This window comes from Rhinolophus hipposideros, assembly GCF_964194185.1.
Source record: "Rhinolophus hipposideros genome assembly, chromosome: 19".
NCBI lineage: Eukaryota > Metazoa > Chordata > Mammalia > Chiroptera > Rhinolophidae > Rhinolophus > Rhinolophus hipposideros.
The window spans coordinates 35336040-35348750 of NC_138065.1; the positions used below are offsets into that span (position 1 = coordinate 35336040).

General features: G+C 40.4%; 1 protein-coding gene across 6 annotated transcripts in view; it reads left to right on the forward strand.

The window, feature by feature from the left end:
- HHAT (hedgehog acyltransferase) overlaps window positions 1–12711 on the forward strand; it is a 268672-nt gene that overhangs the window by 21575 nt on the left and 234386 nt on the right. For 5 of the 6 annotated variants that reach the window (XM_081026421.1, XM_081026420.1, XM_081026423.1 and 2 more), the window contains one exon: window positions 12494–12561. The exons of the other annotated variant lie outside the window; for it this stretch is intronic. In XM_081026421.1, coding sequence (XP_080882547.1) covers window positions 12494–12561 — 68 coding nt within the window. The remainder of the gene's footprint in view (window positions 1–12493; window positions 12562–12711) is intronic. 6 annotated transcript variants of the gene reach the window in all.

Below are 12711 nucleotides of genomic sequence, written 5' to 3' on the forward strand. Positions count from 1 at the left end.
GTAGCTGTGGGCAATACCAAAGGTAGGTTTGGGGAAGCATGGCTGAGAGCACTCTGCCTTCGGCGTCTACCTTAGGATCAGGGGCTGACAGGGATGGGTATCACCATGACTGACTCTTCTCCCCTTCTACGTATGTCCATCTCAGAGCGTCGGCTTGATTGCAGTGACTGACCATCTAAAGTAGATGAGGACTGTTGTTGGGTCTAGGCTGTTCGGTAGCTGCATTCCTCTGCTGGAGCCTCCGAGCTCCCAGGGCCCATTCCGAAGGAGCTGACCTGCTCTATGTCAGGCACTGTATTAGGCTCTTTATGTACTTGTCTCATTGCGTCTCTGGAACCGCCCTCTGAGATGGTATAGTACTTAGAAGACAGGTTTGACTGCAGAAACACAGCCTCCAAAATAACTGTGTTCTCGGGCTGGCATGGTGTCTAGAAGACATCAGAGACCCTGGCTTCTCCTTCCATGTTCCTGTGACATCCTCAGCAGGCGGTTCCTCTTCATTATGTGAGGCAGCGTCTTCAGAGCATGATCTGTAAGGTGCTTATCCTATCAGTTCCCATACTGTTTGCTAGAAGCTAGTTCTGTAGTCAGATTGACTGTGAGGGAAGCTAATAAATGTAATCTGTGGTCGGCAGGCCCCTTATCCAGCTAAACTCAAGTGTTCGATTATAGAGGGAGAAACAGAGAATGAATATTGGTAGGTAGTCCTTTTCATAAATGGGTGTCTTGGTTACCCATTGCTGCGTAACAAACCATCCTGAAGCTTTGTCACTTAAAACAGCCACCACCACTTATTATCTACTGTTCTGTGAGTTTTTTTCCCATTTCACATAGACAAAATTTTTTAGAGCAGTTTTAGGCTCACAGCAAAATTAAGCAGAAAATACAGAGTTCCCATATACTTCCTTCCCCCCCGCCCCCACCATCTCCCTCACTGTCAACATCCCATAACAGAGTGGGACATTTGTTACAGTACACCTATACTGACACATCATTATTACTCAAAGTTCATAGTTTACAGTAGGGTTTACTCTTGGTGTGGTTCTTTCTATGGGTTTTGAGAAATTTATAACGACACATATCCATCATTGTACAGTGTCATACAGCGTAGTTTCACTGCCCTAAAAATTCTTTGTGTACTGCCTATCCATCTCTCCTATCCCCCAAACCACAGACCTTTTTACCATCCACATAGTTTTACCTTTTCCAGAATGTCATATAGTTGGAATCATATAGTATGTAACCTTTTCACATTGATTTCTTTCACTTAATATGCATTTAAGATTTCTCCATATCTTTTCATGGCTTGATAGCTTATTTCTTTTTAGTGGTGAACAATATTCCATTGTCTGTTGTACCAGGTTATTTATCCATTTGCCTACTGAAGAATGTCTTGCTTTGCCTCCATGTTTTGGCCATTATGAATAAAGATGCTATAAACATCTGTGTGCAGGTTTTTGTGTGTGCGTAAATTTTTAGTTCCGTTGGGTAAATACCAAAGAACAATGGCTGGATTGTATGGTAAGAGTTACGTTTATTTTTGTAAACTGCCCAGTGTCTTCCTAAGTGCCAGTACCATGTTGCATTCTCACCAGCGATAAATGAGTTCCTGTTGCTCCACATCCTTGTCAGCATTTGGTGTTTTCAGTGTTTTGGAGAGTTTTAATTTGGATAACAGTCCTTTATCAGATACATCTTTTGCAGATATTTTCTTGCTGGAGTTGAACCAGCAACCTTGTGGTTGAGAGGACGCGCTCCAACCAAATGAGCCATCCAGGAGCTCAGCGGCAGCTCAGCTCAAGGTGCCGTGTTCAATCTTAGTTGCAGGGGGCGGAGCCCACAATCCCTTGCAGGACTCAGGAATTGAACTGGCAACCTTGTGGTTGAGAGCCAACTGGCCCATGTGGGAATCAAACCGGCAGCCTTCAGAGTTAGAAGCATGGAGCTCTAACCGTGTGAGCCATCGGGCCAGCCCCTTGTCTTCTCATTTTTTGACAGTGTCTTTTATAGGGCAGAAATTTAAAATTTTATTAAGTCCACCATATCAATTCATTCTTTCATGGATTTGCCTTTGGTGCTGTATCTAAGCAGTCACTGTGATAGCCAAGGGTCATCTAGAGTTTCCATGTTATTTTCTAGGAGTGCTATAGTGTTGCGTTTTATTTTTAGAGCTATGAAATCCATTTTGTGTTAATTTTTGTGAAGGGTATAAAGTCTGTGTCTCGATTCATTTTTTGGTATGTGGATGTCCAGTTGTTCCAGCATCATTTGAAAAGACTATCTTTTTTTCCATTGTATAACCTTTGCTCCTTTGTCAAAGGTCAGTTGATTATATTTATGTGAGTCTATTTCTGTGATCTCTGTTCTGTTTCATGGCCCTATTTGTCATTTCTTTCACCAATACCACACTCTGTCGAATATTGAGGCTTTATACCCTGTTTCCCCGAAAATAAGACCTAGCCGGACAACCAGCCCTAATGCGTCTTTTGGAGTGAAAATTAATGTAAGACACAGTATATCATATATCATATCATATCATATTATATAAAGACCGGATCTTATATTAAATTTTTGTTCCAAAAGACACATTAGAGCTGATTGTCTGGCTAGGTCTTATTTTTGGGGAAACACGGTAGTAAGTCTCAAAGTTGGGTGTTGTTAGTCCTCTGACTTTGTCCTTCTCTTTCAATATTGTGTTAGCTATTCTGGATCTTTTACCTTTCCACATAAATTTTAAAATCAGTTTTTTGATATCTACAAGATAACTTGCTGGGATTTTCTTTGGGATTGCATTGAATCTATAGATCAAGTTGGGAGGAACTGACATCTTAACAATGTTGAGTGTTCCTACCCATGGACGTGGACTGTCTCTCATGTTATTCAGTTCTTCTTTGATCTCTCTCATCAGAGTTTTCTAGTTTTCCTCATATATATATTCCTCATATATAACTTGTACATATTTGTTAGAGCGATACCCAAGTATTTTATCTTTGGAGGTGCTAATGTAAATAGTATTGTGTCTTTAATTTCAAATTCCACTTGTTTATTGCTGACACATAGGAAAGCAATTGACTTTTGTATATAATCTTTCTGTTTTTAAAATTTTATTGGGGAATATTGGGAAACTTTCTCCAGGACCCATCAGCTCCAAGTCATTGTCCTTCAATCTAGTTGTGGAGGGCGCAGCTCAGCTCCAATTCCAGTCGCCATTTTCAACCTTTAGTTGCAGGGGGCGCAGGCCACCATCCCATGCAGGAATTGAACTGGCAACCTTGTTGTTCAGAGCTCACACTCTAACCAACTGCGCCATCCGGCCACACCGTATATTAATCTTGTATTGTACAACCTTGCTATAAATTCTTATTAGTTTCTGGAGATTTTTGCGCAGTTCATTGGATTTTCTACATACACAACCATGTGATTATCATACAAATACAGTTTATTTCTTCCTTTGCATTCTGCATACCATTTATTTAATTTTCTTATCTTATTGCATTAGCTGGGACTTGTAGCATGATACTGAAAAAGTAGTGAGAAGGAGAAGTGAGAGGGGACAGCCTTTCCCTTTTCCTGATCTTAGCAAGAAAGCCTCTAGTTTCTCACTATTAAGTATAATGTTTGCTGTAGGTTTTTTTTCTCTTTAATTAAAATTTATTGGGGTAACAAGTGTTAGCAAAGTTACATAGGTTTTAGGTGCACAACTCTGCAGTATGTCATCTATACATCACATTGTGTGTTCACCATCCAGAGTCAGTTCTCCTTCCATCACCATATGTTTGATCCCTTTTACCTTCATCTACTATCCCCCTCCCCTTACCCTCTGGTAACCACTAAACTATTGTCTATGTCTATGAGTTTTTGTTTCTTCATTTGTTTGTCTTGTTCCTTTGTTGTTTTCAGTTTTATATACCACATATCAGTGAAATTATGTAGTTCTCAACTTTTACTGTCTAATTTATTCAGTTCTTCTTTTCTGCCCCTCATATTTATTTATTTTATTTTTATTTTTTAAATAAATTTTATTGGGGGATATGGGGGAACAGTGTGTTTTTCCAGGGCTCATCAGCTCCAAGTCATTGTCTTTCAATCTAGTCGTGGAGGGCATAGCTCACTGCCCCATGTGGGAATCGAATCAGCAACCCTGTTGTTCAGAGCTCACGCTCTAACCAACTGAGCCATCCAGCTGCCCATGCCACTCATATTTATTGATAATTTAATTTCCCCAAGCACCTTACTTTAAAGAGGAAGTCCTTTTGTTTTTTCTACTATTAAACTTTATTCCCACTGAAATAAAATTTTTCATTCTTGTGTCATGGTAGCTGCTGGTATATGGGCAGGAGGAGATCCATCTGTGGATAGCACAAAACTTTTCTATGCCTCAAATGATCCAGAGGCTGCCACACTGTTTGACTTATTACTGACCACTCCCTAGCCTGAAGCTTCTTTATCTTTCATGCTTTTCCTTTTAACACCAGTGCCAAAGTGTTTGGCCACTCCCAAGAAATGTCTTCTTTCTCTAATGTTTTTTGCCAGTTCAGCTTATGGAAGCCAGATCCCCCCGGCCTTGCCAAAGTATGTGTTTAACTGGTGCACTGAGTCTTGGCTCCATGTGTTACTTTCTAATTCAGGAAAAAGTGTTTCTTACCTACATTATAGAAGTAGGTCACTGGGAAAACTGTCTCCTCTGTGAACTTTTTTGGGGCATTTGTATCTGGAGCAAATATAGGGCCTAGAACATACCAGAGGTTCGAAACGTATTTGTTAAGTGAAATGCTACTGGTTGGCGTTTCCTTGGCTACTTTCCCTGGCACAGAGCAAGCATCTTGTTCACTGCTCTCTCCCATCTGCAGTAGCAGGGTTGTCAGGCCAGTAGGGAGAGCAGACCGATTTTAACAGCCTTAGTCAAATGGGCTCTTTTGGTAAATCCATAGCAGGGACTGAACAGAACATTCCTTCTTGGATTAAGAATTCAAATTGGTGGTTACAAAATAATCATGGTGATGTAAAGTACAGCATATGGAATATAGTAATACTATAATATGTATAGTGCCAGGTGGGTACTAGATTTATTGGGAGGATCACTTCCTAAATTATATAAATGTCTAACCACTGTGCTATACACCTGAAATTAATATAAAATAATATTGAATGTCAACTGTAATTGACAAAGAAAAAAAAAGAACACCCCTTCTTTCTCCCAACTCTACCAAGCATGGAGCATCTCAAGGCATATGGAAATACTTGGGTTGATTCCTTCCTTATTGTCTAAGTTTGCTCTGTTTCTTTTTATTCCAACTTCATGAGTTGAATGCTTAGCTCGTTTATTTTGTAAGGAATCTATTTGTATTGTTGTATTGTAGCTGATTGTTTTTCTATGCCTGGTGACCTCTGCCCTCTTGCTCTGTGGTATGTGGCTAATCCAAACCTATAACACTAAGTTTATGCCTGCTGGTTTAGCAGACGTAAAAACACTTTTATGTCTCTCTGTTTACACTTAACATGAGAAAAGATATGATATGCCACGTGGTAACCTTGAAAGAATTAATGCCTCTGCCTGAAAGAGGGCCATGTATATTTGTATTCCTATCAGTTTAATGCAATTCTTGGACAGAAAACAGTGTGTTCTCATCAGTGAAAACCACTGGTGATAGGAGGTCACCTGGAAAAGCATCTGTGAAAGTACTGTCAATTTACTACCTATTGGCTTATATTCACATTTTTTATTTCTTATACCAGTTTTGACATTTGGTAATTTTTGAGGGATCTATGCATTTTATGTAGGTTTTCAATTTGATTAGTATGTTGTGGATCATGATACTTTAATTTTTTTGTTGTTTCTTTAGTTGACTTTTCTTTCTTATTGTATATTTTATTCACATTGTCTACTTTACTCCCACCTTAACTTCTTCCTTTGTTCGTCTTTCCATGTTTCCCTCCCTCCCTGCTATTTTTTTCCCCTTTTGATTAAGTGTGCCAGAGATCTTATTAATCTTTTCAGCTTTTGGCTTTGTTGTTTTTCTAAATTGTTTCTTTTTATTCTCCAATTCATTGATTTCTGCCTTATCTTATTTCCTTCCTTATCGTCTCTTTGAGTTTGCTCTGTTCCTTTTTATTCCAACTTCATGAGTTGAATGCTTAGCTCATTTATTTTGTAAGGAATCTATTTGTATTGTTGTATTGTAACTGAATGCTTTTCTCTGAACGATTTCCAGAGAGAAATTATAGAGTCAAACCACATGAATATTTTGAAAGGTTCTTGATAGATGTACACAGGCTGTTCTCCAGGAGGCTGTCCCAACGAACATTTCTGTTGGACAATGTCCATCTTATTACAGTCTCAGTAAGTTGAGCCGTTAGTCTTTAATCCATCTCCCCTGTATTTGGTATATTATATGAGGTGAAGAGTTAAATTATTTCTTTCCAAATAGATAACCAAACACAATTTATTAAATCTTTCTTTTCTTATTGAATTCTGATGCAACCTTGATCATATACTAAATTCTTATGTGTAATCCAGTCTGTCTGCAGAGCTGTCTTTTCTGTTTCTTTGATTATTTAATCTGCTCTTATGTCAGTGCTATACTGCTCTAATTAGTTATGCTTTATAAAATGTTTGAGTGTCTGGTGAAGTAAGTTACTACCAGATTTGTTCTTTATTTATTGTTCTTTATTTCTACACTTTTCTTAGACATTCTTACTGGTTTATTCTTCCAGACACATATTTGAAATTCTAAAAAATCTCATGAGGGCTGGAATTAGAACAAATCTAAAAATTTGTAAATAATTAACATTCTTATAATATGGTATCTTTCCATTCAGGAATATGGTATTTTTTCCTCTATGTATACAAGGTCTTCTGTTACTTCTTTTAATAAAGGTTCATGGTCTTCTTCATAATCAGCCCTATTAACGTTTTTATTAAGATTATTTATTTATTTTTTTTGTTCCTTTATGATTGGGATATTTTCAATTATATTTTCTATAATTTCTAGCTGGTTATTTCAGTATCTTTCAGGGTTATTGATATATTTAGGTTTTTTCTTAAGTCAGTTTGCATAATTTATATTTTTCCACTTCATTGATACTTTAAAATGTATTAACATATGGTAGTATATCATATTATTAAAATATTTTCAGTCCCACGTGTCTCATTTCTCCTGTTTTAGGGAATTTACCGAAGGTTTTGTCTATTTAGTAGGTTAATTCCCTTTTTCAAAGAACAAGCTCTTGGATTTATTTACAGATTCTACCATCTTTCGGTTTTCTGTGAAGATTACTTTCTAACGAATAGCAGCTACTCTAGATCCTTCTGGTTTTTTAGAGCCCTGGCTCACCTTCTTTTATTCAGGAGCTATCTTGAACAGTTGCATATTGGTGATATTTTATAAATGGAACTATGCTTTCCATTGATTTGCATTTCATTTCACAAGTACTTTAGTTTCATTACTTTAATTTTCAGTGATCAGTAGTTAATATTTCTCTGTGACACCAGGGACCTCTGATATTTAAACAAGTATGGAACAAATTATTTTCTTGAATTGCCATCTCCAATTTCTTTGTTTTTATGTAGTGGGTGTTCTTAAAGTGGTATACAACTATATTCGAGCATATTCACCTTCTACCTTTTTTTATTCTTATACACACCTGTTCTTATCACATCACCAATCTCAGTTTATGAGAAAAGGATATAGCTGCTCATTTATATATTAATTCTTTTGCGGTGTTCATGCAATGCACTAACCTCTCATGGGGGTAGGCTTTATTAATCAGAAGGTAATTTTTCCTATTTGCTTTTGTGATGAAAGGAATTTGGTTGCAAGATGGCCAGTAACTCAGGAGGGCCCAGTTCAGGGTGGGGAAACAAACGCCACTGGTCCTGTCCTTGAGTGGGTAACCTTGAAGCCCTGGAAACCTGGTGAGCTGGCTGACTTCGGATGGGGTCACCAAGGGCCCTTCTGTTTACATATCCTTTCTGAAAGGAACCACGTGCATCGCTCGTGTAAGGCAAGGACAGGATAGCCGTTCTTGATGGCCAGCATTAGTAGTGGGTGTTGTGGCACAGCTAAGGCTCCGAGTGTTCTATGTGGCAGTGCTTCGTGTTCTATTTGACCCTTGTTTCCCTTGTTACTTGGGTTATAGGACACAGTAGCTCGCTGCCTACCTCCTAGGATTCCAAGTCTCTGGGCCCACTCCTTGATCAAGCTTATACTGACTGGTGTTTTCCTCCTTTGGCTACACTGGTCCTTAAGGGAGTCTACTTTCTTTTTTTTTTAAATTTTTATTGGGGAATACTGGGGTGAACAGTGTGTTTCTCCAGGGCCTGTCAGCTCCAAGTCATTGTCCTTCAATCTAGTTATGGAGGGCACAGCTCAGCTCCAAGTCCAGTCGATGTTTTCAATCTTTAGTTGCCATTTTCAATCTTTAGTTGCAGGGGACACAGCGCACCATCTCATGAGGGAATTGAACCAGCAACCCTGTTGTTAAGAGCTCACGCTCTAACCAACTGAGCCATCCGGCTGCCCCAAGAGTTTCCTTTCTTAATGCTTTTAATAAACCTCTCTAGTGACTTGGGCCAGGCCTAAGCTGGAGGGTGTTGGAAGGCCACCCTAATGTTAGATTCCCAGCTCCTCACTCTCCCTGCTGCCGCTGCCAGTGCTCCATGTTGGATCAAACGCAAAGAACATGCACAGAGCTATGGATTGCTCTTTGCTGGAACGTTTCCATCTCAGCCTGGGGCTTCTCTGTCTTCCAGGAGCCCTAAGGTCTCCTATGCAAATGGCACGCCTAGTGGTCTGCCTGAAAAGACCCGAGAATTTGTTAGGTGACTAGCAGATGAGCAGCCTTATTAGGGAGAGTTGAAGGCCTTTTCTTTCCTTTGTCGCTTTGCATCTTGTTTACACACATGGTTTCCTTTTGCGTGGCTGATTGATTTCTAAGTCACTTTTTATTCCCTGAGTGGGAACTGGGAGAGGGAAGAGCCCTCACACCCCAGGAATGTCACGGAACAACCAGCACATTACCACTCTCTTCCATGTGATATTTTATAGGAATGTGTGAGAGTTGTTACCATTATATTTTCTTGTCTTTAGAAGCCATCTTTTCTGCTACCTTTTCCTCCTCTCATTTACTACCACAATCTGCTAGACTCACTGGCTTCCTGGGGAAATAAGAATCAGTAGGAGCTGATTAGAATTCTTCAAATGCATAGCAGCAGCAGGACAGCTTAAGCCATGAATGGATTGGTACTTGCCACTTTGTATCAGGAGGGGACATGCATGTTTTATGTCCCCCTCTTACTGATTATTATTATTACTAATCACCCTACCCCCCCCAATTGATTTCCCATCAAAGTGTTGAGGGTGAAAGGAGTAGGTTAGTTGGAGCTTTTAAGTAAAAGGTTTACTACCACAGCCCCTTGGCAGCGATTAAAATGAAAATCTTCTCACTCAGTAGGTAGTGTGGGGTTTTGACAAATCCTTTTGTTGGGTGGTGGTTGGAGAGCGGAGAATAAACAGCTTATTTAATAATGAGGGCTCATCGCAGAAATTGTTTCCTTTCTATGTTCTCAGGCACTTTTGTGTGGCACTGAATTTGGGGAAAACGGAACCAGGGCACCGAGAGGCCTGTGTAGTGGGGAGAAAATTGCTTGGGCTGACAAGGCTTCTCTCTATAGCATCCTTTGCTTGAGTGTATGTGAGTTAGGATGGAAACTTGTCTTGCCCAAAGGGCGAGATTATGGGATGCCTACCAAGAAGGTATCATCAGAGAAGTTCTGATGGTCCTTGCTCTTCCGGGAAAGACCTCCTGCTACACGTTCTCAGCTTCCATTCTCCAGCGTCAACCAAATTCTGTAGCACTGCAGTTTCGGTTAACGTAAGACAGCGATTTCCAAAGGGATCATGAATGGATTTAAGTTGTAATTTAACATGTATGCCATACAGCATTCGTTTGTGTTAAGAAATCAGATGGGTGATTTGTAGAGATTCTCTTAAACATGAAGGAGAATTTTTGGTCTGTAGCTGTGCTGTCCATACTGTAGCCATTAGCCACGTGGCTGATGAGCACTTGAAATGTGGCCACTGCATACTGAGATGTGCTGTAATGGTGACATGTACATTGGGCTTTGAAGAAAAAGGAATGCCAAGTAACTCATTCATAATGAATATTGATTCTATGTTGAAACAATGTTTTGGATACATTGAGATAAATAAAATATACTAAAATTAATTTCACTCTTTAAAATGTGAAACTTTAAAATTATAAATGTGTATGAGAGAAGTATTTTGGTTGGATAGCACCGGACAGGATTTTTTCAAGGCTCCTTATCTGCAAAGATTCCTTTTCCCCACTAGAGGGAGATGTGTTGTTCCAGCTTCAGGAAGTCTGGTGCTCAGCATTTAAACGTTGCTACTTCTGAATGTACTCTTTTTTTTTTTAATTAATTAATTTATTTATTAGTTTCAGGTGTACAAAACAAGGCAAATACTTAGACGTTCATCATCCACATCCCTCACACTGTGAACCCCCCCCCCCCCATCCACTATCCCTCCGACCTCACACTGAACCATCACATTATATATATAAAATTATAGTTGGCACTGAATGTACTCTTAAAAGAAGAAGAGAAGTCTCAAGTTTCTGCTTTGTTTCCATTCTGCACAATTCTGATGTTTCTGGAGGTTGCTCTGTGCATGAAGATGAAGCCAAAAGGGAAGAGGCAAGAAGCAAAGAGATTTTCCACCCAGTTTGTGTTAACGAATTTGGAGGTTCTTGTTCCATTTTTTTGGATTGCAGTAGCTTGCTGTCTGCGGGCTGTTCCCATGGACTGGAGTCTATAGAAAACACACACACACACACACACACACACACACACACACACACACACACACAATATGGCATGAGTGCCGCTGTGCAGAAACAAGCAGGGCCCTGCTGCAGTCACACACGTCCACCGGACGTCCTGGACCACACGGAGCGCAGTGTGAGTGTGTGGCACAGTTGTGCCATGCAGTACCCTGGGCCAGTGCTCAGTACCCCTCCTTTCCCTGTTGTTTCTAGGGCAGTGTGGGGACAGAGCCAGGAGTGCAGTTTCCATGCTCTCGCCCTCACGTGGAAAGGTGCTGGCTCGGGTAGTAAATGGCCATCAACTGTGATTGGATGGCCATCAGCTGTGGCTAGTTGGCCGTCAGCTGTAACCAGTGAGCCATTGGCCACTAATATAACTGCTGTGGCTGCGCTAGCAGAAAATGGGTCTAGCAAGAAGATGGTGGCTGAGCTAGCAAGAGCAGATTGCAGCTAGTGTGTGAGGTTTGTTGGCAGAGAAGTGGACGGCAGGTTGCGGATTGTGTGGCTCCTGCTTCCTGTGTCTCCAACCCAGCCGCCAGCAAGACTATTGTGGTGTGGCTATCTATGGCTCCGTGGGTGTTCCTTTTTGGCCTCACCATGTCCTGCGTTCTTATGCAGGGAGTGGGATTGGAGACCCCACATGACAGGCAGTGTTGCCTTTGGTTTGAGGTTGGGCTGCTGTTTATGTCTCGTGTGTGTGAACCTGTCCCTTGATCCTACTCTAGACCAGCATCCTTTCATGATTAAGTTTTAGTAACACACACTCTCTGATATTTCTGGGTAGCTCCCCTTTGGTCGTCTGTGGGTTTTGTATGTTTATTGGTCCAATAAGCACTGGTTTTCCCTTTTCCGTACACCATGCCTTTGTGGGCGTTGTTAGTCATTCTGCGGGCTGCCTCAGTATCCTTACTGAGGACTAAGTCTTCATCTCCAACTTAGGGCGCTTGAGCTCTATTCATCCCCATCCAGCTGCCTACTGTATATCACATGGGTACCCAAAAGTCAGCCTCCATAACTTCCTTACTTCCTGTATCACGGCACTCATCAGCACTATTGTAATTCCTTATTATTTGTTTGTCTCTCTTACCTAGTGTACAGTAAGCCCCAGGAGGGCAAAAGACATACCAATCTCGTTCTGCTTCGTTCCTGCTCTCTCACAGTGCCTGGTTCTTGTATACCCTCAGGAAGAGTTTGATTGAAGATTTTGTTGTATCTTTTGTTTTAAACCAATTGGACTGTTCACTTATGAACATATTTATTACCATTATATGATTCCATTTTAGTCTTGTTAGCGTTATGTCATATCATGAGGCTATAATCACTATCACCACGTGTACAAGTGGGGCATTTGCACTAATCCTGCCTGTGGGCCCTGTGCTGGAAGCTTTCTCTCTTGACACCTCTCCTTTTGTGAGCCTTATTACAATTAGAAGGGGATGTTTCCATCAGCACCACCATGTATTTCCAAGAAGTTAGGTCACAGAAAACTAGAGAGGAAGGTCAAGGAGTGTGACATGGTTCCATGCTTGTAGCTCAGTCCACAGTCGACTTTTCCAGGACATATTCCAACTTCTTTTAGTGTCTCTGCTATTAAACCAACCCAATTTTATTTAGATTTGTGACTAATGGATACTGTTTTTCTTGTCAGAACATGAAGAGCAATTGGACCAAGAATTTGACCTGGAGACTGGCACTTTATTTGGAGGATTAAAGAAGGTACAAAATGGATAAATGAGAAACCTTTTCAATTTTCAAACTTGGTTTCAATATTTTGCATCACTTTTGTATTGGTGTTGACCCAGGTATAGTATTCAACAGCAAATGGGGACTGAGTACCTTTCCTTTTGTAAAGGATGTGAGAGTGCC